The sequence below is a fragment of the Exophiala oligosperma genome (genome assembly GCF_000835515.1).
Source record: "Exophiala oligosperma strain CBS 72588 unplaced genomic scaffold supercont1.7, whole genome shotgun sequence".
NCBI classification, from domain to species: domain Eukaryota; kingdom Fungi; phylum Ascomycota; class Eurotiomycetes; order Chaetothyriales; family Herpotrichiellaceae; genus Exophiala; species Exophiala oligosperma.
Genome location: NW_015622824.1, coordinates 325,232 through 348,597, shown reverse-complemented (window position 1 = coordinate 348,597; position 23,366 = coordinate 325,232). Strand labels below are relative to the sequence as shown.

Here is a 23,366-nt window from a genome sequence, read left to right as displayed (position 1 = left end):
TTGTGGTCAGAGAGTGGCCATCGCTTCCATCTTCTCGCATCGCATAGCGCATAGTGCAGCGTCTCTCGTTGCCCATCACCGTCACAATGAAGTGTCGCCGTGTCAAGACCCCCGTTTCCCGTTCCCCGTTCGTGTTCCATTCTGTGCTTTTTTTGCTTTCCGCCATCCATCATCCTAGCACGAGTTCCGTTCGTGACTCGTAACAGCCTCTTCACCAAACATCCCATCACTTCCTGACTCTACGAGTTACGAGATCCTCCGCCAGCCCGTCCTAGTCCACTTTGGCCTGGTGAGCCGTGACTACGCTCCATCTTTCCCTTGCTGTTACCGCTTCTCCTGTACCTCTATTGGCTCGGCCCTGTGGTGCTTCCCAGTCTCAGTCGTCGCTACCCTTCCTGCGGCTTGCCTGTCCTTTTTCTGACTTGATTCCTGCTTTCGCGTCGCCTCCCTGCTTGCTGCATTGGGCGGCTCGTCGATATGGGGCCCTGACATCAAGAGGCCGAGCCTCGAACCGCCTCCGATCCAAGACAAGGCCCGTCTGTGTGTGAGTGACTGACTATTGATGAGTTTACACTTCTCCTCGTAGCAGTGATCAGCTATCGCTGGCAGCCACGAAACTCTCTCCTACATGCCGATGCTCGGCTGACTGCGTTTTAAAACCCATTCATTCTTGTGTCATTTGCTTTCTGATTGCTCCAGACCATCTTGCTTCATTAGGAATTGCTCGCACATTCACCGTTTGAGACGGCGTTGTTCGTCGAGGTCACCCATCACACTTCACAAGGGGTCCCACCCTTCAATACACTGCTTTCATTCCACATCCCAATTCATCCAAGGTCCCAAAACATCAAATATGCTCCTCGCCTTTTGATTCTTCTTAACCTTTCCTGTTGCAATGCTTGCTGCTGAACACATCCAACACACCTTGCATTGTGTGCTCGGCCACTGCTACTCAACAACCTCTCTCGTCCTTCGTCTGCTCGGCACCTCAATGTCGAGCCCTCTCCTACTTCCTGCCTGCACTTGACTTCTCAAATACCTCTTTCGACTACACCCACCCTCTCGAACGACCCTGTCTCATGTCGCTCATGTCTACTCTACACCGAGGTGTAGGGAGTCTAGATTGGCCACTGTCGAGCAAGCCATCCCACGACTATACTGGTGCATATGGGTTCAAGAGGCGGAATACGAACGATACATACTTCAGCACCGGTCTGCCTACACCTCCTGGATCCAAGGCCATGCCAGGAGTGACCTTGGGAAATGGCCATGCCTCATTTCCCAGTCACCCATCTCAACATCTCGGCGACTACCCTCAGAATGGTATTGGGTCTTCACAGAGTTATGGAAGGTCAACCACCAGATCCGATACCAGCTCATTCAATCTTGTCCCTGCTTCGAGTTCGACCTCGGACTCGTACAGTCACCAAGCTACGGATAGCACTCACGTCAATGCCATTGCACCCCATCTACAGATACCGGAGTCAGTGAACAAGAGCAAGGGAAGCCTGGCAGAGTTTACGGCAGAGATCACTTGTCTTTTCTGGTTCGAAACCGCAGGCACAATACAATACGCAGAAGTTCTGCCCAAAGACAGCCCTGTGGAGCGAGGGTTGCTTCCTGATGCCGTTCCCACCATTGGCTTTCGAAAATGGGTAACTACGATTATTAGCACTACCCAAGTAGGCAAAAATGTGGTGTTGCTGGCACTAATGTTCATTTATCGTCTGAAAAAGTTCAACCCCAGCGTGAGTGGAAAGCGTGGTAGCGAATTCAGGCTCTTGACAATCGCTCTTATGCTCGGCAATAAATTTCTGGACGACAACACCTACACAAACAAAACTTGGGCAGAGGTTTCTGGCATTTCAGTGACAGAAATTCACATTATGGAGGTGGAATTCCTCAGCAACATGAGATACGATCTATATGCCTCGGCCGAAGAGTGGAATGAGTGGAAGGCCAAATTAGGAAGGTTTGGCGCGTTTTATGACAAAGCATCCCTGTTACCATCAACCGACGACAGCAAGATCACAGCACCAGTTACACCAACCTCGCAGAGCTTCTCACATAAACTGCCCTCGCCGCCTTCACCTCGCCATGTTGTCAGCCCCTTCAGGTTGTCACCTTCCAACAGCTCCTATCCCACTTTGCCCCATCCATTACCTTCGACCGTTCAATTGCCAAGCTCACCTCTACGGCCGCAATACGGAGGCAGCATTCCGCGAGAAGAGCGTAAGAGGAGCCTAGACCTCTTTACAGATCTCCCGCCAGCAAAGAGGCAGCAGTATCCTGCTCCGATGCAAATCGGATCTATCACCAATTCTGGGCCCGCTCAACACACTCCAGCTAGTCTTCGGATACCTCCCGTCAACAATAATGCTTTAGAATCACAGCAACCTTTGGTACCTCTGGAAATTCCACGACTGGATGTCCCCCGGGTTCCCGCTACAGCTTCTCACCCCTCGACCCAACTGGCCCCCCTTTCGATGCCGTCCAGTCGTGCAATGGCTAGCGTCTATCCAAGCACGAGTACTGGCTATTCTCAACCCGTAACGCCGATATCTGCTATCCCTCAAAACTTATTCCAAAATCCTGTTCCCAACCTTGGCGATGGGTCTCGATCCGTATCGAATCATCCTTCGGCTCATACCTCTCCATCGAATGGTTTCCACAGCGTGACTCCTACTCTTCCGGGTCTTTCGCCGTCATACTTTTTGACTCACCGTACTTCCCCATATCGGCCGGTACGACATGTCAATACCCTACTGTTTCCACCACCGTCAACCACTCTTCAAGCTCCTGTCAGGAACATTCCATATGATCAGATTCATTACCAGCTTCTTGGCAAAGTGCCTTCCGAGCGTCGGACTGGTCCACTTCCCTTCATGCAAGCGGATGCCTGGCAGAGAAGCAATGTCTCGACTCCATTGACTCATCCCCAGTACCATTTTTAACTTTCGGCATTCGAAGTTGTATTACTTCAGCGCTTCTTCCTCTTCACCTATTGTTCCGACTCCAGTGTTATGCATAGCGTGGTGGTTATTGATCTTCTTTTCGACTATGTCGACATTAGCGAGGTGCATTTTAACGGCGTTCAATGGACTGGAATAAAAGGGCAAAATATAGCAACATTTGGGAGCTGGACAAAAGCTCAACTTCCTCACAGAAGTGAATACAGAATAGATCGTCTAGCGTAGAGCACCAACGTGCACTTGTTTGCACCTGGGGTTTCTGGAGAAGGATATAATGAGACCGTCTCCGATTGAACCTCTCCCTGCGTTGTTCCCATGTGTCCAGTGATTTGACGATTCTATCTCCGTAATCGCAACATAACAAATATACTAGAGTTGCTCCTAGTACTTGTTCAAGGACGAGAGAGCAGCAGGGTTTCATGAAGCTAATACCTGCTTTCCACAGCAAAAGACATGTGATATCGCCGGAATCACGTGACTGACCTACATAGCACAACGGTACCTATCTGTGGTTGGTGCCAGCAGTGTCCACAAACTCACCACAAAGTGAATTCATCCTTCAGACACAACTTCATTCCTAGTATTTTCTAGGGACTCCACGGACCATAACTCATGGGACCGTCGCAGAGAATGCAGTATTCCTCAACCCAGTCACTCCGTAAGGATGCGCAAGACATTACTTCTTGTCTTCATCCACGGCTTCAAGGTGCGATCCGATTAGCCATGTGTCAATGGCTTTTGCGTATGCGCTCTTCTTGTGTCTTGCAGCTGATCGAAATATCTCCAGGGCGGCGATGATACTTTTGGCACATTCCCAGAGCACCTGCGAGCACTGGTCAGCCACGCTCTGCCCAACATCGATGTCGTCGCAGTCACCTACCCTCGATTCGAAACCCGAGGTGACTTGAAAGATTGTGTCGGCCGCTTCCGAGAATGGTGTGTTGAAGTGTATAAGTGAAAAGAGAGACCGCACATGACTTACACTATGGATTTTCCAGGCTTCAAAACAAAGTGATTGATCTGGAAGTCGCTAGGCACACCCCGTCTCCGACCATCGATCCCTCGGTGCATGTTATGTTGGTCGGCCATTCCATGGGCGGAATTGTTGCTGCTGAGACTTATTTGATGCTTGCAAATGAGCAGCCCATCCCGGCAGCCGCCTCACGACAGAACCCCAGCAAGCCGAACTTTCCTTCCAACACGACCCTCGGTTCCACAACTTCCACTACACACCCAAACCCTCCTGACCCATTCCAGGCGCATTCCTTCATGTTTCCTCACATCCAGGGTATCTTGGCTTTCGACACTCCATACTTAGGCCTTGCACCTGGAATGGTGGCACATGGTCTCGAAGGTGGTCACAAGACCATCTCGAGCGCCTACAACACGGCCTCCGAGGTCGCCTCTATGTTCGGCTGGGGTTCCAAGTCGGAACCGAACATCTCCTCACCGCCCAAGAGGCCTGTGGCCGCTCTTCCTGCCCCTAGCTCATCCACCGCGGACGCTGCAGCCGCACCGAAATGGCAATCTTGGGGCAAATATGCCATGTTCGCAGGAGCTGCCGGTGCAGTTGTTGCTGGTGGGGCAGCGGCACTATACTCGCAACGAGAGAAGATTAGCGCTGGATGGCAATGGGCCAGTGATCATCTTCTCTTCGTGGGCGAGCTTTTTAAGCCCGAGCACTTGCGCCGGCGGGTGGAAAATGTGGAAGATGCATTCAAGGAACGCGGCGGCGGCTGCGCGAACCTATACAGCAATCTAGGTAGGGGCGCTCAAGAGGGCTATGGCATCACAGCGAGCTTGGCCGGGAAAGAGCGGACTTTCTGCAACTTGCCAGTCTTTGTCACTAAGGATGGCAGGCAAGTCAAAGCAGAAGGCGGAGGTTTCAAATGGTCAAAAGCCATCAATGACAAGGCCCGTGACGAGACGACGGCGCATGTGTCCATGTTCTTTCCGCGAGATAATCCCGGATTCTACGCCCTCGGCGAGCAAGCAAAGACATGCTTGGCTTCTTGGGTCGACCAGGTGTGGTATCGCGCCAGTGACGGGCCGACCTTCTTGGGCGAAAATCACGGTATCAGTTTTGGCGAGATTGGTGATGGGTGGGAAAAGCCTGATTATGATGCGGAGGAGGTCAAAGCCAAAGAACGAGAACGAGATCGATATGGGGCGGCGTACCCAATTGATCCCGACCTTGCTAAGGGCTGGGATTCAGTGGCCAAAGACGACGGTATGGATTCAGACGCTGATAACGACGTCCGAATGCGTGATGATGGTCTTGAAGACGAAGAGCTCGAGGATAGTGTCATTGTCGACAAGGCTGCGGACGGGAAAGTGCCCCTGCCGAAAACGCGAGGCAATACAGGGCTATGATATGAGACTCTGAGGAATGGGAGAAAGAGGCTATGGAAAAAGATGAGATGAGAATAAACGACTTTTAATGAATACGATAAACATAACGGGTCATAAAGTTGGTCAGACGCTGGGGGATCAAGAAACATCGATCGGGCAGGTTTGGACGATGTTAAAGACCAGTAGGGTTTCTTCGTGTCGACTGTCACTGGCACCTATGCCCCAATGGCAAGAATACCTTGGCCCTGCGGCTAGATAAGAACATACTCGTACAACTACTAAAGTGCTGAACATATTTGTGCGGCGGTGTCAAGTCTTTGAATGGAAATAAACCTACAGTAAGAGGTGCTTGAACTCAATCAAAATGAAAACCTAGGTATACCTCGATTCCCAGCAACCCCAGCCACTATTGGTTCGTAAATTCCATAACCCTTCAGTGTCAAGCTAACCCTCCGGGAGGGGGTTTATGGTTTTGTTATTAGCCGGTGCCGTTGGTCTCTTCGATCCCAGCCTTTTGTGGAATTCTATCTTTTCCCTCTTCTACCATGCCCTCGCAGCCCGTCACTTGACCCGCCGCCTTCTCGACCGACCCTAGGATGGTGGACTGGGCGGCTTGCTGATGAGGATCTGACGATTGGGCCTCCTTGGCGTCGCGCATCTCTTGTACTGCAGCGTCTTTTGTCTGTTGGCCCGATTCGTAGCCCAGGGCCGACGAGACTGCGCCCTGCACGTACTGTTTTCGTGTAGAAGCAAGGGAGAGAGTGTCAGCCGGGACGAGGACACAACAAAAGAGAGTGAATCACCCAAACAGAAATGGGGGTTGGGACATGACAAGAGTTTTTGTACCTTGGCGTGACCGCCCAGCATGGAGGGCTGAGATTGAGAATCGGCGGAAGAAGATTGATCCGATGACATTGCCGTGGCGAGATAGAGGATCAATAACCTGAGGTGTCGCGGTTTCAGGTGTCTTGTTTGGCTTTTGAGGGTGGGCAAGTTCGATGTCGTATTGGGACACAACAACAAGCTGTAGAGAGGCGCCGCAGGTGATTTGTACTTAGGTAGGTACTTAGTTTGTATACTTGTACAGTGTGAGATCAAGGTGAGGACAGTACGTTGCTTCCATGACAACATCGAGAAATATAAATGCGGTGCTCCTCCTACTGTATATGTGATGTCATGTTAGTTCTTATCGCCACGTGAGATAAGACGCTGGACGGACTAGCTTTCCGTATCCCACGAATGATTATATAGGACATATGCTTTCGTTGTAATAGCCGAGGTTTGATCGTTTCTGGGGAATGTCTCACTGTACTTGCACGGCCTCAACTACGAAGTGGTGAAAACAACGAGGGCAGCAGGTGATTGTTTCTGGGCTTGTGCAAATACCTGACTGTTGATATGATGTCTGAAGCAACTTGCCTGATTCTGGGATATCGGTGAACTTCCCAGGGACGTGAGGAGTCAAGTTAGCAACAGCATGGACTCGAAAGTCACGCCTCTTCGAGGGAAAGACCCGATCTCTTTCAAACGCTTGATGGCCCTAAAATCGATTGGCGATGATGTTTTCCAGTCACTGACCGCTGCTTGGCCACCTGCACCGTTCCAACGAGCATTCGGCGGCCATGTCTACGCCCAAGCCATGTACGCTGCAAGCAGGACGGTGGAAAAAGGACTCGTCTTACATGTAAGATTTGCTCCACGCACGAAATGTCCCGTCCATGAATTATTGCTACAATGGATTTTTTTAACGGGCCGATCTAGTCAATAACGGGCTACTTTAATCTTCCCGGGGCAATAGACCTGCCATTTGTCTATCGCGTACGGAGGCTTCGAGACGGAGGGATATACTGCCTCAGATCAGTCGATGTATATCAGCAATCCAGCGCTGCCGGGCAAGGATCTCAGCCATGTTTCACAGCTACGATGTCATTCAAACGGTCAGAGAAGAACAATGGCAAATGGCGAGATTTCGAACATCAAAACGTGTCCAAGGAGCATATCAGGAAGGATTATAGCAGTGTCTTGGACGGGTTGGCTCCTCAGGACCACCCCCTAGCCCCAGGGGCTGACTCACAGTGGTGGGAGGAGCAAGAGGCTGAGCGCTGGAACAAAACGGCGGCAGCGTTCCCAGGTGTCGAGATGAGGAGGGTGGATATGCACAAGCACAACGGAATTGTGGAACGTGGTGGTGGTACGGATGGGCAAGGCGCGTCGAGGTGGCGAGCTCTGCATTTCTATCGGCTCATACAAGATGAAGAAGACACGAACCTCCAAGAAGAGACTGATCTGAACCTTCATGCCGCGGCTCATTTGTATGCGTCAGATCGCAATTCGCTTTTCCTCGTGCAGAGGGCACTGGGCTATGAGCATGTGCCAACTACTATGGCATCGCTGTCACACACGGTCGTCTTCCACGGTCTCGCGGAACATTTGTGTTTGGTGGACGAGGCAAGGACGTCAAAGTGGTTTGTCCAGGAGGCGTGGACAAGTCACAGCGGTGATAATCGTGGTTGTCATAATAGTCGACTTTGGGATCATGCGAGTGGGAGAGTCATCGCGACGACAATACAGGACGGGATGCTCAGATTTCCGAGTCATTTGTAAAGAGAGGGAGGGGAGCTCTTGAGACCTGAATGGATTAAACATAGCAAGCTTCAACCAAGACTAGATAACCAGTCTGGCTGGACATTGGGAGGGAGGACTCCTTGAAGGCAAAGAATTCGAGATCTATGTACGATGTCAGATGGGAAAGTTAGCAGAGTAAAATCAATGCTGGTAAATGTATCGTCGTTCTTTGAATAACCCAAAAAGGAATGTAGACGCGACAGAAAATAATGGACTTGAATATATAGTTCTGGCACACGGCCCCTCAACTCGGACTTGACCATTAGTAATTTTAAACCTGCAACGGCAGTAAATCTTTCCATGGGCCTGCCATAGACATCGGCGAGACAATTGAAGAGTCCTTGAGTCCAGAAGAACGCAAAAGAGTCTCCAAGTGTAAAGACCCGAAGGGACCGTGGTGGCTTTGAGTGACTAAGCACAGACCTTTCAATTCTTTGCACGAATCGCATTCCTCCCTCAACAAAACCGCGCCTTCCTCGAGTGATAGCGCCAAAAGATGGGTATCGAAATTAAGCCCATAACTACCGAGGATATTCTTTCGGTAGTGGAATGCATCCAAGTCGCGTTCGCCGACGACCCATACCACCTGTGGGCGTTTGACACGCGGCCGGGCAAGTTCAACAAGGAACGCAACTTTGCCAGTCTCAAGGCCAAGTGCGATTGGGGGATGCGTAACGCCTTGTTCTACGTGGCCAAGGACACGGAAGACGACGACGGCAAAGTACTCGGCGTGAGCATGTGGATGAAGCCGCGAGACGTAAACGACAAGCAGACCTGGAGTGAATGGATCGACGACTACGTTTTGTGGTTCAAGCAGGGTTGGAATCTGCTCCGCTTTCGGGGCCGCGGTGGCCTGAACACCAAGAGGTACTGGATATGGAAGCGCGAGCAGGCCCAGGCGCAGAGCGCCGTCTGGACGGACCCCAACGGGTACTACTTTTGTAACATCGTCACCGTCAGGCCGGGGATCCAGGGCAAGGGCATCGGGAGGTCGCTGTTCGAGGTCGTCACCAAGCAGGCGGACGAGGAAGGTCGAATGTGTTACCTCGAGAGTTCCAAGGAGACGCCGAACATTGCAATCTACGAGAAGATGGGCTTCAAGATGGCACGGAAGATGGTGTGTGACGATGACGGGGTCAAGTGTGATTTATTTTGCATGGTCAGAGAACCTCAACAACAAAAGCCTTGACCCCGGAGGAGGGAGTTTGTGTTTTCTCTAAACTAAGGATGTGCTACCTAGAGGCAAAACATATCATGCAAAGGCGCAAGCATATGTGTATGGTCTTGAGAACTTGAGGAATTGAGAGATTGACAGTGTCGGCGATTTGCTATCAAAATATCCCGATCCGCAGTTATTTACCCACTAAACCTGAAACGGACGAGAGCACAGGCACTGAACAGACATTCTCACCTCGCTGATGTATTGTCTCACCTGGCCGCGACTCCTCGTCCATCTCCCGCATGCAATGTCCTCGATAGAAAAAGTCGACATGAATTACATTGCGTTGAGACCTCGACAGATGCCATTTGTTGCCATTTGATCCCTTTACTAGCCATGTTGCGGACAGAGGAGCGTTCGGCTCACGCCCCATCTCCGCCCATCTAACATAAGTCAAGAGGCTTTCTACGTCGCCCGTAGTAACAATGACAATATCTCTGATGATGGGTTTGGAATGTGGCGAAACTGATCCGTTTTTGAGGGAGTTTCCCGCAAGGACCATGCGTCCGCCATGTTCTCCGTAAGTAGCATACCCACGTATTTCCTCCCCCTTGGTCTCTTCTCGGTCACCAACGGAGACCTGGGTTGTCCTATCGCCCAAGTTTCCTTCTCGGCGAGGTATGGTGACAAAATCCGTTCGCATTGTTCGCAGCCCTGCATGCCATGTTGACGGGAAACGCATGGCAATACGATCCCATATCTGGCGTCAAGGCTGTGACAAGCTCTTCCAGTAGAATGGCGGACATCAAAAAGACTTCACACAATCATCCCTGTTGCCCACGTTTTCGCGTAGCAACGGCGGCATGACGCATTGTTGCCGACTGTCTTGAATATGCAGCGCATGACATTCGGGTCGACGCTCGGTGCCGTGTCAGAATGACCGCGTTGGTGGCATGCAAACGATGGCAAGGGAGGACAAAGGGCATTGTGCATGGATCATATTCTGGACCAGCTGCTTCGAGCAATATATCCTTTGACATGGAGGTGGGAACTCCCCTCACTCCTCCATTTCAGCATGGTTTAACATGGCCTCTGACATATCCTGGCAGCTAAGCTGGGTGATCTACGGGTTCTGGGGAGGGATATTGTTGGTAGGCATCGCCCGTCGCCTGATTCACTCCCTCCTCTCCACCCGCCGAGCTGAACTTGGCCGTGACCTCGAAGGTCGCCAAAGACGAAGCGAACGCTCTTCTTCGCCTCTGTACGGTGGTGTTCAACACTGGATCAGAGCGAACCTGACCACTCCCGCCGCATTCGGCTCGAAACACCAACGACGCTCGTGGTTTGGTACCATTCCTACGAGAATCGAAGCGATCGTGGTTACAGCTTTCTACCTGCTGGTAGCCACTCTGTGTTGTGTTTCATACGATGTCTCGTGGTCTAGTACCCAGTATGTCGTTCCCGTTGCCACGCACTTCCATGGGCCGAATTATGCTGACGAGGATCATAGCTACACCCAAGCGAACGAACGATGGCGTACTATAGCCGACAGAACCGGGAAGATCTGTTATGCCACACTGCCCATCTTGTGGATATTCGCAGGGAGAAACAACATTTTCCTCTGGTTGACTGGATGGAGTTTCTCTACCTTCAATGTCTTTCACCGGCACATCGCGCGGGTCGCCACGATACTGGCAATATTGCACTCTGTCGCATTCAGTGCTATTGAAGCAAATAGTATGTTTGAGATCCTTCCCGATCCAAAACAGTGGCGCTAACCTTGGATAGAAGGGCATCTCGCACAGTCTTGGAAGGAGAGATTTTGGTACATGGGTGGAATGGTAAGCTAGCTAGAGACCAATACATGCCTTGAGAGACTGATTCCTCCTAGGCAACCATTTCCTTGTCGCTTCTGCTAGGTTTCTCGTCATCCTTGTTCAGGAAACGTTGCTACGAAGTATTTCTGCTCATTCACATCGCCCTCTCAGTTGTCGCAATTGTCGGGCTCTTCCAGTAAGTCTATCTGGTTTAACGTCGTCCCCGTGCTTATTTCGTTCAGCCATACAGAGATGTTTGCCAACAAGTTCAACGATTATCTTTGGCCTGTGGTCGCCGTCTGGGTGTTCGATAGATCTGCTCGGGTTGTGCGACTAGTCTATTGCAACTTCCACCTGAGTTTTTCTGGAGGACCGGTGGTGACCAAAACCACCGCAACGTACCTTCAAGATGCCAATGTTATCCGATTGGAGGTCATTCCAGGATCGAACCTTCTCAAGCCTGGACCGGGGCAGCATTATTTCATCTACCAGCCGGCGAAGTGGAAGGGATGGGAGAATCATCCGTTTACGCTTGGGGCGTGGCATGGCCTCAAACAACACGACAATGCCGCCATCATGTCATGCTCAACCTCGGACGACAACACCGTCAGAAAGAAGGATGTGGAAATTCAGGTTCTGCCCGTGAATTCGCCAATGACGCCGATTGGTGCGAACTTCCCATCTCAGAGACGGAAAAGCATTACTCAAGTCTCAGAATACAAATTGGTATTCTTTGTTCGACCATATAGTAGCTGGACAATGCGGCTGAAGGAGGAGTGCCTCAAGTCACTTTCTGGGTCTGTCAAAGCAACGACTCTCATCGAAGGTCCCTATGGCGAGCGCAGTCCACTCCATCAGTTCGAAACGGTCGTTCTCATTGTCGGAGGCACTGGGCTGTCCGGAGCTTTGCCATATTTACTGGATCATGTCAACCGCTCAGCATCTGGCCAAACACAAACTCGACACATTACTTTGATCTGGTGCGCAAAGCAGGCTGCCATGATTCGGGACGTGGCTGCTCGAGAATTGCAGTTGGTCCTAGACCGAGAAGACGTGAATGTGTACTTCCACGCGACATCGCAGTACGAGATTCCCATCGCAATGGAGGCAAGCAACATCGAAAAATGGGTACACGCTTACCCGCAGCTGATGATTTCATATCGTCGGCCCGACATTCGACGTACAATACGTTCGGTCGTTGAAAATGCTCATGCTGCGGGTTCAGCTGGCGGGAAGGTGGCGATCATGACTTGTGGTCCGGCTGCCATGGCGGATGAAGCAAGATCTGTAATCCATCAGGTCCTAAAGGGAGGTATGAACAATGTCGAGTACTTCGAAGAGACTTTTGGGTGAGTCAACAACTTTCCAGTGTGGAAAGCGGTTACTAACTTTGCTGCAGATGGTAAAGAAGGAGCAAGGATAAACCGATTCGAGAAGCAGGAATGCATTGGTCAGTGCATGAAATGCTTATGGGGAGATTGGCGGATGGATGAAGCATCTTAGATTTGACCGTGATTGCGGAAATTCACAGCAGTCGTCATTGGTGTTGGCATAATCTCTCTCTCTCTCTCGCAATGGGCCTTTGGGAGGAGTATTGCTTTTGCGTTTGTACGTTATCTTTACCACCAAAATATGAATGTATGTTGGCATTTACTGATTCGCGCCAAGATCATTCACTGCTACTGTACCTTCTTCACTACCTGTTTTCATTATACAGGGGTTTCGAAAGAAGTAAAAAAAATATATACTGAGAAACAAAAAGTTTGGAAGGTCGAACCCCCGGCTCTGCTGTTACTTATCCCGACTATGACCATTCACACCTCCTTTTGAGGAGAGAGATGCTACAGTAGTCATGGAAACCTGCCAGACTCCCAACGTTTAATCCCACTAGAGCGAAGTTTCCAAGGATAAGCCCAACCTCCAAACCAGTTATGACAAAGTCGCAATTCGACGCGGTGAGTCTTTTACCAGTTGGGCCATCAAGGCGAATTCTTTGTTGAAGGTAATTTCACTGGAATAAGTATATATAGACAAATGAATCCAAGAGTGCTTGTGACATCAGTGAATGATATAGGCTTGCGTACTTACCTGACTCTAGTGCATGATCAGTGAATGGGAAAGGTAGGGTATCAGTGGTCGCTATACCTAGGCAGCGAATGTGCCTTCTCACTACAAAGTAGCAGCTATAGTGTTTGCACGCCTAGCGAATCAATGGTTGATTCTAGTTGTTCGCCGACCGAAGCAAGGCATCGACACAGAGTACAGAGTAAAATAGGAGACGTTGTTGTATCCCGACGAGGCTACAGCCTTGTCCATCTCAACCAATTATACACCCGTATATGGACACGTAGCTCGGTCACATGACCATGATCCCGTCTTGCTTGGCATTGGGTGCCCACACTTGCATTTTTCGAAAGCATTGTATCGCGCACTCTGAAGCAATTCGCAGATCGACTCTCTCACTCCCCAACCCTAGACAACTTCCAACTTGCAACGCCCGACTTTTCGCGCACCAGAAGGTGAGGACCTCCTCTTCGAACGATTCACAAGCTCCTATTATTCCCCGTCGTATCCTCTCAGAGTGAGAGTCAACGACTTCAACTCCCAAGACTAACACCGGCATTCTTTTTAATAGATCGAGAAACACACTCTCTCCTTCGCGCCCTCACCACACCACAATCATGTCTCACGAAAGCGTCTGGTACTCACGACCCCGAACATTCGGCAAGGGTTCTCGCGGCTGGTACGTTTTTTGGTCCTTTGTAAATTGATTTCCACAATCACACGAGACGAGCTTAAGAGACTGGGACGACCGAGAGATATTTGGACAAGAGTCGGACTCGAGGTCCCTCTCTATCGTGTTGAAAATTGCAAAAGGGAATGGGCAACAAAACATAAGGACTCCAAACACCGACACCTCCACTAGGCAGTCTTCATTTCCACTTTTGGATATCGGAATTTGTTCAATCATGTCAAAATGCTTTTGCACGGGCTAACTGGTTTGTTTTCTTGTTACAGCCGAGTCTGCACCCACAAAGCCGGTCTCATTCGCAAGTACGGCCTGAACATTTGCCGTCAGTGCTTCCGAGAGAAGAGCCAGGACATTGGTTTCATCAAGGTACGAGACATCTGAGTCTTTACGACACACAAGAACAAGAATGAGCTGACATTGTGTGTTTTTGATAGCACCGATAAACGCCTTTTTCCGACATGACCAAAAAGAAAAAATCCGTGACCTACTACGACAGTTTCGAAATCACGGCTCTAACGATACTCAATTGATATGGCTGGACTTTTGAAACACGGGGTCGGGACGGGGGGGAGAAGGGGTTCGTCTGCAGTTGGCAGGTTCGGAGAGGATTTGTTATGAAATGGCAAAAAAGACAAAAACAAGAGGGTGATGCCAAGGGCCAAAAAACAGACAGGCTCAAAAGGTCTGTGGTCATGAACAAAAAGCCTGTGACAATGTCGGGGCATCGTGGGGGGTGCGCGTTTTTGAACCTTTTCCAGCATTCAGAAAAGCGCAAACAGAAGAAATTGCTAGACATGGGTGTGGCTCATGACGAGTCTCGAGAGAGACAAACAGATTGCTTTCCACAACCACAAGCTGGGACGTCCTTGCAACGAGTTGCTTCTTGTGTTCTTTGTCTTTCCCCAAACCCCTGACTCCTCCAGCCTCAATTGCTTGTTCACCCTCCAACAACAATCGTGCGGACCGAGGGATGAAAATGGAACTAATGTGGTGGTCACCTGCCATCCCTCTTTGAGACAAACGCCATGACATGCTTTCAGGTATAACCCTCTATTTTGTGACAAGCTACGGACCTCAAGAGATGATCCTCTATTTCGTGACCTACCCAGCATGCCGCCTCGTAATTTTGTGAGAGCCATCTCCGGCCCATCCATTGGAAAGCTAGCTGTGAAGAACATTCGACTCCACGAGACAGACTGACAGACTGGCGTATTCATATAGTACTCAGCTGGAGCACTTACTGGTGTTGCGTTTAGTGTGCTAATTCTCTAGTACATGAGCTGCCATTTGATGAAAAACATTGGAACGGAAGCACGATACCGATTCGCTATGCCTTATACATGGTGAAGGAAAACAAGCCCCCAGAGGTCCCCCCTACCTCCCAGAACGGCGTTGCGCATCGAAGACTGCATCATTCGAAGAGCGATTGATACCAGGTTCATAGCATTCGTTTGATGATGTTGATGCTGAAGGTGACGACGACGCTCATGACTGATATCTCCTGCAAAAAGCTGCTAACCCTCTTTTCCCTCCCTGTACTCATGCCCTACGGATGAGAATTTTCATCATGCCAAAGCCTGGTCATCCCCGTGGACGCCGTTGACGACAGGGACAGCCATGGGCGGCAGACTTCCAAGCTCGCACACCACTGCATCGAGATACTCGGCCGGTGTCACATCGTACATCAGATTCAACAGGTACAAGCCCTGCTGTTCCTTCCACCCTTCCAACCCCTTGGTCGAACCACCCAACTTGTCCTCGTCCTCGTCGTCCTTGTCCTTCGTCGCGCCTTTCTTTCCGCTCTTCGCATTCTGATCTTGTTTCTTCACCGCCGCCGCCGCAGTGGAACTCAGTACGTTGGACTCGTGTACTTCGACCAGCGCGTCGGCATCACCGACTTCGTTCATGATCACACTGTCCAGCGCCGCTTTGGCCGTGAACTTGACCGTCTCACAGAGGACAATGACGGGCACATTTCGACTGCGGTTCTGGTTGCACTCCTTGACCATCATCGCGACCACCGCACTGCCCGCACGTGCTTGGAGCGCGCCGTTGCCGAGCATCGCACTTGCACCCAGTAGACACTTGGTCACGATTCCGGTGCCCTGGTCCACCACCTCGCTCAACGCGTTGAGCAATGAATACTGTACCTTGAGCCCCGCCCGGACGAGGGACCTGGCCAGGTTCTTCCCCTCGAACATTGGTCGACTGTCAACGACAATAACTCGAAAGTCTTTACCGGCCCGGTGCGCGGCAATCAAGGTCTTCTCAACAACACTGCTCTTCGCATACGTTAGGATAACGTCGCCATTGTCAATCCTACTGCCGGCTTCGCGCGCAATGACTTCATCGGCCAAAGTTATACGCTCACGGATAAACCGATCTATCTCAAGACAGAGACTCTTCTTGGCCTCACTATCCGTCGCGTCCACCGGCTGCGTCGAGATCAGATTCTTCAGCCACCGGATGGAGTTGCCCTGAGACATGCTCAGGGGCCGAGCGTTGCGAAGGTATGCGATTTGGTGGTTAAGATGTGTCAATAAATGTCTCGAGAGTGCAACGCCCGGAGGTGTCGTGTACGCCTGGATGACCTTCTTGAAAGCCAGGAGTGTAGCCACGCAGCGTGCGTTGCCGCCACAAATCACATAGTCGCGCAGTTGAAGCCCCAGAGAGAGAACCGCCGGGTGAATCTCCCGGCCTGCACTGGCCAGACTGGCTCGCTTCTCCTTCGGATACAAGTGTGAGAACATGCTCACCCGCTTGGACTCGGTGTGCTTGAGTTTCTCGCTGGTGGCTGTGGACGTTTGTTGCTGGCTTTGCTGCTGGTTCGGACGCAGGGGAAGACCCTTGCCGCCACTCGACGACAGCGTGCGCTTGTGTTGGGTGCTTCCCGTGTCACTTTCACGTTTCGTTGTCGAGGGACGGCGTTGTTGAGAGTCTGGTGGCTTCAGGCTTGAGCTGCTCGCATTCTGGGCTTGTGCTTCCGACCCCTTCTGTGCAACCTTTTCAGCTCTCCTGGCGGCTTTTTCGGCGGCCTTTTGTCTCTTGAGTTCCGCGCCCGTTAGTTTGACACCGGCGCCTGCTTCGGCCATGTTTTGTTCTGTCGTCGTTCGAGGGGTCGGATCGGGTCGAGGGGGCTTGGACTTTTTCGAGTCCTTGGGTCGATCGGCTGCGCCACTAGAGGAAGGGGATGGCGTTGCGGCGCCGTTGGCGAGGGTGCTTTCGTTCTGGGAGGGCATGCTGAAGGATGCGGCTGTTGGATTCAGAGGTGCGATCGCAACACCAGTGGGGTTGGACGAGTTTGGGTCTGACATGGCAGAGAAGACCTTCGATCCAGCAGGGAAGGATAATCGTATGATGGCAGTTCAAAAAGATCGGCCACCTCTCAACTCAAAAACGGTGAGCTTCCAGGCAGCCGTAGGGTGCTCTGGTGTGACTGAGTCACGTCTGAAAAAGTGCCAGTTCCTCCAACAATTTGATAGACGCAAACGAGTGGGCCCATTTAGGAATGTCGCATACTGCCAAGCGAGTTATGTAAGCCGCCTTTCAATGTCGAGGGACAAGGCTGTGGGAGCATCTTTAATATGAGATATGAGGATATTGTCCAGCGGAACTCATTGACTGCCATTTTAATTCATTAATAACTGTCTCTTCAATTCATTAATCTCATCAATACACCTCTCAGTATGGAAGAAAAGGCCTATCTTATGCGGGTATAATGTAATCACAACATCAATAAACTTCACCCTTGATTTCCCATGAAACTCATGCGCTACTGCTACCCAATACCTCATGCGGTGACTTCATGGACCCAATCAGTGTCGTTCAACTCCAGTCCCTGAAATCTATGACTCCTATCATCCATCGTCCTCATACACATTCATGCATTCACTTTGTTTTTGGCGTTGGCAACGATTTGTTGCGCCCGCTTCTGTGCTGCGGCCAGCTTGTGAACAACCGTAGTCCTGCCAAATTGGGGCTTCAACGTATCCGTGTGCAAGCTCTCAAGGAAGCTAGACATTGCTGCTCTTGTGCTGGACATGCTTTCCGTAAGAAGCTTCACAACTCTCTTGCTCTGCAAACTCCCTCGCTCAGCCATTTCGTTGAACTCTGCCTGCATGGCTCTCAGAGGGGAGGCGTGCGTTTTCAACAAGTTAAGAAGTGGTCCCTCAGCGGCACCCATTCGCTGACCTATGCTGTCGAATAAAGCTTCAATCTCCTTTTCCAAAGTTGCATAAGCTTCAAGGAATTGCGACTCGAGCTTCTGGCGCGCTTTCCTCAGGGACAGTAGGCTCAAAGCTGAGCGGTCTCCGAATGATATAGTCAAAGTCTCGCTCAGTTCAGGCTTGCTCATGGCCAGATGTACCTTGACGTCTCCATGTGCATCGCGAGGTTGAAGTTGAACGCTGTATACTCCATCAAAGATCTCATGCACAACAGCGCGAATTGATTCGTTGTCTCTTTCCAGCACGACGCCTAATGGGGACCGCTTCTTTCGGTTCGTGGCGACTTTCGGCAGTCTAACAACCAATTGATTGTCACCCGCGATCCCGACTTGAAAGTGTACAGCATCTTTGGTCATAGAGTGGCCAAGACTGTTCGAGATAGCAGCAAGATTCATATCGCTGACTGCTACAATGCTTGCGGAACCCTGTAGTGCTGTCTCAGATGTTGCAGCAGCAGCTTCCGGCGTACAGGTAGGTATCGTGTTGGTTGGCCCTGATATATCTTTGACGGTGTGGCTAAAGTTGCTGAAAAGCGTATTGTAGACCGTCGGCAGCAGCTGTGTACCAAGAAAAAAGATCGAGATCACCCAGAGCACCATCAAGATGGACTTTATTGTAGGAGCATTGCGTACCAAGAATGACCTTGGACTATCCGAATTCTTTTTGAACATTTCTTCTCGGATCTCACTCCCAGAGTGTGGTTCGCTCGGGATGACTTCTGCGGATCTCGATGTGATGAAGGCGATATGCTTGTTCAACGCAGACGAGTCAAGATTCAGGAAGGATGCAACGCTCACAGGTTGTTTCGGAAACTCTTTATCCTTCGTTTGCGTGTTTGGGGATGCAGGTCCGATGGCCTCGGAAAGCCAATCCGGTTTCCAGATACTATCAGAGTACTGGCCAAACCAACCACGATCCATTCTGATAACAATGCTTGCGATATTATGGCGAGCCACGAATTTTAGGAAAGCGTGGCTATTGCCGTCCATACGTCCTCTCTCATCGAGTTCGACACAAATGACAGCGAGATCGGGAGGTACCCAACGAGGTGTGACCACCATATGCGTGTGGCCAATCCATTTTGATACCAATTCGGAGACTGTTTGACTATTTCTTAACATCAAACGGGAATCGGGACCCAGACTACCATCTTCTTCAATCATATTGTAACAGTCAAAGTCGATTTGCTTGTCAATCGCAACCAGGTCGGCGAAGTCTGGTTCTGCACCGGGTCCAAAAGAGTTTGGCACCAGGTGGTACCTCGAGATGGATGTTCGTTTGGCTCTCCCTGTAGGTGTCTGTGAGACCAATACATCTCCAAGCTTTCTTTGAATTTCCGGTTGAAACTGTTCAACATGGCTGCCAAGAAGAACGACTTTGAAATAGTCGAGAGCATTTAGATCTGAGTTGTCATTCAGGATAGTCATGTTGGTCACGATATTGTACCTTGTGGCTTCATTCTCGTTTTCTAATTGCTGATTGACCTTGCGAGCATCATCCTGCATAATTGGTCTTGTGGTGGTATGAGTCCAGCTAGGGGGATAGCGAACAGACGCAGTCTCGGCTTGGTCTTGCACATGGCCGTGAGTATGGACAAGCGACGAGTCGAGTGTCAGCTCGCGCTCAACAGACAATTTTATTGTTGACGTTTGGAGAACCCTTGTGCAGCCCAGATCTTCTGTAGAAGTGTCTCCGATATCACCCTCATCAGTAGACTCTCCGTCACTCATATCAAGCCCTTCCACAACGCTGTGGACATCGTCTGAGCTGTGTACATCGAGCAGGGAGCCTACATCTGTATGTTCAGACCTGATATCATCCTCATTTGAAGATTCGATATCCGTAAGGGATGCCCAACTGTCGTCGAGGGACGACGAACGTGTGTCAGAGGCAGGCATGGCTTGGGACGTCGAAGAGGTGAGATGCGAGTGAGCGAGCAAGGACTCGAGGGAAAGCTGTAGATAAATTTCGGGATAAGCGAGGTCAAAGTGGTCGGGTCGTGGAGGGGTTATCGTGCCTTCCTCACCCGGAAGAGTGATGCCTTGATCTTGCATGTCAGCCATTTTCAGGTGAAGGGGAATACAGCAAGTATGAGTGACAATGTGTGATGACACCACAGCCCTCTTTACTCAACGGCTTTAGGGTATTTTGAGCCCATCTGGAAATCTACCTCTTCACCTAAGCAGGAACCATGCTCATTGAGAGGAGAGAGGATGTTATCAAGCGTTGAGGGAGGGGAGGGCGTTGCGTTGCATGGTACGTGATCTAACGGTCAAATGCTGGAATCACCTACAGGTTGAGTTGATACAAAGATGGTTCGCTTCGCATTTCACATTAACAGCGCAAAGACAATGTTGCAGTCAGGCCAATTGACGGTCCGCGGCTTGAGTTGGAACCATTCCTCGCGGAGCCAGCAAGTAGATAGTGAAGGCAGCGTCAAAAGCCCGCAAGCGGCCCACTCAGGAAAATTGAAAGCTGGGAGGGTGAGAAGGACTGAGCGAGAAGATGAAGTAGGATACAAGGACGGAGGAGAAACAGGTGGACAGATGTCAGTGCAATGATAATATGTTCACAGAGGTCGAAGGCAACCAAGGGATTTACATTTCAACACAAGTCATGACACAAGGCAGACAAGACAACATGCATCGGACCCCGCACAAAGAGCCCCTCCGTGTCGCAGCCTGATTGCTTATCGTCCCGCAATGCCCAAGGCTGAGAGCTAGCCTAATCTACACCGTAGATAGGGATCAGTAGGTGCCGAACACCAAGAATCCGAATCTTACCAGGTCAAAAATTCATCAGAGCAGTAAGAAACCATTGTATTCACACAATTCGAATGTACAGTTGATAGTACGGTCTGTATAGATGGGTCCTCATCATCAAACCTATTATAGGGGGTCGTCGACTCGACGCTGGGTTTCCCATTTCAAATCGTCACACGCACACGGCCGAGAGCCCTCAATTTCCCGCTTCGTCCACCGTTCCTTCGGCGGCTCAGGGCACCTCCTCATTGTGGTTCATGAAGAACCGAAGCGACGCAAATCGCGCCATAAATTTCTGTATTGCCGAGTTTGGACGGACCGCGACTTTTAGAACCAACCAAAGTTATCATCCTGAATCCAAAGACTGGGTCCAACACCATCACACAATTATCCGACCATGTTCAATGGCTTCGGTTCGCCTGATGAGGCTCTAACCCGAAACGGAGACGCCAAACGCCGACCTGTAATGCTCGATCGAGTCAAGGAAGTTCCTTTGCATTGAGACAATATCCTCTCAGCTTCTGATATGCTTCTAAGGAGAAGCCCATCCTCCGGCAACTTCGACCCATTCGGCAAGGCAGCTGCCTTCTTTGCCTTCGACATCTCGGATATCAGTGTCACATCTGCAACGACAGCCTACGCCATTCTCCTTAGGCGGGTCTGGCATCGCCCAGTAGTCGTCTTCCTCCTTACGCTCCTTCTCATCTTCGGTTGTCTTTTCGTACCACGGAATGTGTGGCAGTTGTCTAGCTGGAGCATTAGCCGGGCAGTGCTGGATGGTTGTATGTCTATAACCAAAATCGCGGAAGTAGTGGATGTCGCGAGGTGCGAGAAGTGCGCCTGCTGCAAGGGAATGGATGGGTGCATCACCCCACTAGATACTGTTAGTTACCTCGGGGATGAAGGATGCATTATGACAACTTACTCTTTCCATCCAGAACCCTCCACTCTTGTCCATCATATCAAAAAATTCCTCGTACTCTCTACTGCGGAACCAATCGAGTCTGGCGATCTCGAAATTACTCCAGAAATGACACATGTTGTACTTTTCGCCCTCCATGTTTTCGGGGTCGATATCCTCAATGTTTTGATGGCCGGGTTCAGTCTGAAGAATTTCATTAGGCAGCGTCTTTGCTCTTTTGTCGTCCCCACTGTCTTGCTTCTCAGGCTGTGGCTCCACAAACATCTCCCACAGACCCTTTGACTTGATATTGTGCTTCCGTTTGTAGGCCGAGGCGTATCGAAAGATGTTGGGTACCGTTTCCTTGAGTTCTTTGACGGCAATTGTGAAGCCGTAAGTCTTGTTGGCTCGTGCCATCTCAATGAATGGATCATACGTGATATCGCAGAAGTATTTGATCTCTGGCTCCAAGCGCCAATACCACTCATACTTTTGGAGCAGTTCATGCTTGTAGAAGAAACCGGAGTAGAAGCGACACATATGATGATAGCTTTCCATGCCACCGTACATGATGGCCGCATCTCCCTGCTTCCGAATACCTTCCCTTGCAACCTCATGGTCAACCCAGTCTGGGTAACCCCACATTGTGTTGTCAATCTTGCCAAATTCGACGGGAGCGGAGGTGTAATTAGTTATGGTGTCCTTGAAGTCCTGTTCGAATTCACCGTCATTGAGGAATACGTAGGGATAATGGAACCAGCGGTTGAAGTGTCGTTCAATGCTTTTAATCGACTGTATCACTCCTTCCAACTCTTTATTTCGCGCCAATACAACAAAGGCGGCATTGGCTCGTGGTTGTTTCGCAGCCTCTTCAGGGTTCATACATCCAGTAGCGAATACTTTGTCGTGTCTCTCGCTAATCTTTCTGCACCAGGGTCAGCATGCTTGTATCTATCATAACGGGGAATGGTATACCTTATTGAAGGCGGTGTCCCAGCGGGAACTAATATTCGTCCGGGGGAGTTGGGATGTTTTATCACGAGGATAAGAATTAAAATGACGACCAGACTGGGAAATAGTAAAAGGAATCCCAGCGGTATTGATATCGAAGAGTTTCCTTTCAGCTTGATGCGCCTGCGAAAGAAGGATAATCGTGATACCGACTTCGGCTTCTCATTCTTCCACTCTTCGACTGCCGGCGTTGAAGGCAGGCGCTTGTACAGCCGTTGCAATAGCCCCATGGTTATGAACGTGTCTCCGGAGTCCGTCCAACAAAAGAGGAGGTTTGGCAGTTCTCCTGAGATGCTATCTTGACACCATGCAATCTATGCCGCGCATCGAAAGAGACGACGACGGTGGTCGGGATGGCTGTGGTCGGAAGCAGAGGCGTTGGGAATCGTGGTTTGATTGAAGACGGGGACACCTTCTGACAAGCACGGCGAAGGGAGGAGATTAGGGATGAGGCGGGCGAAAGTGTACAGGGATGTGAAAACAGCTTCGAGGGTTGTTCGACTGGCGCAGAACAATTATCGTGACGAATATTGAAGCAACATTATGAGCTTGCGGTTGTCGATGAAGAAAGTACAGGGGACAGAAGACAGATACAGATTCTTTTTTGTCGTGATGGCTGTGAGGAACGTGTACTCCGTAGGACTTTTGGGAATCTTGAAGAAACGGCGGATTGGAACGCAGCCAGTGAGATCCACCGTTGGGATCCCTGAGTCGGCTGGTGCTGAATTGCGATTGCGTTGCTGCCAAGAATCAATCACCCTACAATCCGTACATATGTACATACATCTA

General features: G+C 50.5%; 9 protein-coding genes across 12 annotated transcripts; 5 read left to right on the top strand and 4 right to left on the bottom strand.

Annotated features, from left to right (window-relative positions):
• Positions 1 to 708: 708 nt before the first annotated feature.
• On the top strand, positions 709 to 3,245 carry PV06_07437 (uncharacterized protein). The gene has a single exon (XM_016408685.1). The coding sequence runs from the start codon at positions 1,080 to 1,082 to the stop codon at positions 2,952 to 2,954; it is 1,875 nt and encodes a 624-aa protein (XP_016260439.1). The 5' UTR covers positions 709 to 1,079; the 3' UTR covers positions 2,955 to 3,245.
• Positions 3,246 to 3,536: 291 nt separating this feature from the next.
• PV06_07436 lies at positions 3,537 to 5,627 on the top strand. 3 transcript variants are annotated; one of them, XM_016408682.1, is made up of 3 exons: positions 3,537 to 3,678; positions 3,760 to 3,908; positions 3,971 to 5,627. In XM_016408682.1, the coding sequence occupies exons 1-3, from the start codon at positions 3,637 to 3,639 to the stop codon at positions 5,343 to 5,345; spliced, it is 1,566 nt and encodes a 521-aa protein (XP_016260436.1). In that variant the 5' UTR covers positions 3,537 to 3,636; the 3' UTR covers positions 5,346 to 5,627. The 3 variants fall into 3 exon arrangements, with proteins under 3 accessions (XP_016260436.1, XP_016260438.1, XP_016260437.1); XM_016408684.1 differs by having other exon boundaries at positions 3,760 to 5,627; XM_016408683.1 differs by having other exon boundaries at positions 3,537 to 3,908.
• PV06_07435 (uncharacterized protein) lies at positions 5,573 to 6,424 on the bottom strand. Its single transcript, XM_016408681.1, has 2 exons — positions 6,171 to 6,424; positions 5,573 to 6,057 (listed from the first exon to the last, which is right to left on the bottom strand). The coding sequence occupies exons 1-2, from the start codon at positions 6,237 to 6,239 to the stop codon at positions 5,803 to 5,805; spliced, it is 324 nt and encodes a 107-aa protein (XP_016260435.1). The 5' UTR covers positions 6,240 to 6,424; the 3' UTR covers positions 5,573 to 5,802.
• A 200-nt stretch (positions 6,425 to 6,624) lies between these two features.
• Positions 6,625 to 8,106, top strand: PV06_07434 (acyl-CoA thioesterase II). Its single transcript, XM_016408680.1, has 2 exons — positions 6,625 to 7,008; positions 7,086 to 8,106. The coding sequence occupies exons 1-2, from the start codon at positions 6,802 to 6,804 to the stop codon at positions 7,926 to 7,928; spliced, it is 1,050 nt and encodes a 349-aa protein (XP_016260434.1). The 5' UTR covers positions 6,625 to 6,801; the 3' UTR covers positions 7,929 to 8,106.
• Positions 8,107 to 8,232: 126 nt separating this feature from the next.
• Positions 8,233 to 9,272, top strand: PV06_07433 (uncharacterized protein). The gene has a single exon (XM_016408679.1). The coding sequence runs from the start codon at positions 8,446 to 8,448 to the stop codon at positions 9,136 to 9,138; it is 693 nt and encodes a 230-aa protein (XP_016260433.1). The 5' UTR covers positions 8,233 to 8,445; the 3' UTR covers positions 9,139 to 9,272.
• A 921-nt stretch (positions 9,273 to 10,193) lies between these two features.
• Positions 10,194 to 12,475, top strand: PV06_07432 (uncharacterized protein; the record flags this gene model as incomplete). The annotated part of the gene is made up of 6 exons (XM_016408678.1): positions 10,194 to 10,558; positions 10,619 to 10,845; positions 10,897 to 10,949; positions 11,000 to 11,121; positions 11,168 to 12,274; positions 12,325 to 12,475. 6 exons carry the CDS (start codon positions 10,194 to 10,196, stop codon positions 12,329 to 12,331), a joined length of 1,881 nt encoding a protein of 626 aa, XP_016260432.1. The 3' UTR covers positions 12,332 to 12,475.
• Positions 12,476 to 14,928: 2,453 nt separating this feature from the next.
• PV06_07431 (uncharacterized protein) lies at positions 14,929 to 17,136 on the bottom strand. The gene has a single exon (XM_016408677.1). The coding sequence runs from the start codon at positions 16,989 to 16,991 to the stop codon at positions 15,243 to 15,245; it is 1,749 nt and encodes a 582-aa protein (XP_016260431.1). The 5' UTR covers positions 16,992 to 17,136; the 3' UTR covers positions 14,929 to 15,242.
• A 183-nt stretch (positions 17,137 to 17,319) lies between these two features.
• Positions 17,320 to 20,487, bottom strand: PV06_07430. 2 transcript variants are annotated; one of them, XM_016408675.1, is made up of 2 exons: positions 20,197 to 20,487; positions 17,320 to 20,069 (listed from the first exon to the last, which is right to left on the bottom strand). In XM_016408675.1, exon 2 carries the CDS (start codon positions 19,964 to 19,966, stop codon positions 17,558 to 17,560), a length of 2,409 nt encoding a protein of 802 aa, XP_016260429.1. In that variant the 5' UTR covers positions 19,967 to 20,069; positions 20,197 to 20,487; the 3' UTR covers positions 17,320 to 17,557. The 2 variants fall into 2 exon arrangements, with proteins under 2 accessions (XP_016260429.1, XP_016260430.1); XM_016408676.1 differs by having other exon boundaries at positions 17,320 to 19,944.
• Positions 20,488 to 20,707: 220 nt separating this feature from the next.
• On the bottom strand, positions 20,708 to 23,226 carry PV06_07429 (uncharacterized protein). Its single transcript, XM_016408674.1, has 3 exons — positions 22,542 to 23,226; positions 21,591 to 22,491; positions 20,708 to 21,539 (listed from the first exon to the last, which is right to left on the bottom strand). The coding sequence occupies exons 1-3, from the start codon at positions 22,805 to 22,807 to the stop codon at positions 21,198 to 21,200; spliced, it is 1,509 nt and encodes a 502-aa protein (XP_016260428.1). The 5' UTR covers positions 22,808 to 23,226; the 3' UTR covers positions 20,708 to 21,197.
• Between the last annotated feature and the right edge of the window lie 140 nt (positions 23,227 to 23,366).

Excerpts from the sequence above, each read along its gene's own strand:
- PV06_07437 (XM_016408685.1), top strand. The coding sequence starts at position 1,080 with ATGTCGCTCATGTCTACTCTACACCGAGGTGTAGGGAGTCTAGATTGG.
- PV06_07436 (XM_016408682.1), top strand. The coding sequence starts at position 3,637 with ATGCGCAAGACATTACTTCTTGTCTTCATCCACGGCTTCAAG. Across the intron at positions 3,679-3,759 it reads TCTTCATCCACGGCTTCAAG|GGCGGCGATGATACTTTTGG; the intron begins GTGCGATCCGAT and ends AAATATCTCCAG. Across the intron at positions 3,909-3,970 it reads GTCGGCCGCTTCCGAGAATG|GCTTCAAAACAAAGTGATTG; the intron begins GTGTGTTGAAGT and ends TGGATTTTCCAG.
- PV06_07435 (XM_016408681.1), bottom strand. The coding sequence starts at position 6,239 with ATGTCATCGGATCAATCTTCTTCCGCCGATTCTCAATCTCAGCCCTCC. Across the intron at positions 6,058-6,170 it reads TGCTGGGCGGTCACGCCAAG|TACGTGCAGGGCGCAGTCTC; the intron begins GTACAAAAACTC and ends ACACGAAAACAG.
- PV06_07434 (XM_016408680.1), top strand. The coding sequence starts at position 6,802 with ATGGACTCGAAAGTCACGCCTCTTCGAGGGAAAGACCCGATCTCTTTC. Across the intron at positions 7,009-7,085 it reads AAAAAGGACTCGTCTTACAT|TCAATAACGGGCTACTTTAA; the intron begins GTAAGATTTGCT and ends GGGCCGATCTAG.
- PV06_07433 (XM_016408679.1), top strand. The coding sequence starts at position 8,446 with ATGGGTATCGAAATTAAGCCCATAACTACCGAGGATATTCTTTCGGTA.
- PV06_07431 (XM_016408677.1), bottom strand. The coding sequence starts at position 16,991 with ATGTCAGACCCAAACTCGTCCAACCCCACTGGTGTTGCGATCGCACCT.
- PV06_07430 (XM_016408675.1), bottom strand. The coding sequence starts at position 19,966 with ATGGCTGACATGCAAGATCAAGGCATCACTCTTCCGGGTGAGGAAGGC.
- PV06_07429 (XM_016408674.1), bottom strand. The coding sequence starts at position 22,807 with ATGGGGCTATTGCAACGGCTGTACAAGCGCCTGCCTTCAACGCCGGCA. Across the intron at positions 22,492-22,541 it reads GGGACACCGCCTTCAATAAG|AAAGATTAGCGAGAGACACG; the intron begins GTATACCATTCC and ends ACCCTGGTGCAG. Across the intron at positions 21,540-21,590 it reads GAGGGTTCTGGATGGAAAGA|TGGGGTGATGCACCCATCCA; the intron begins GTAAGTTGTCAT and ends AACAGTATCTAG.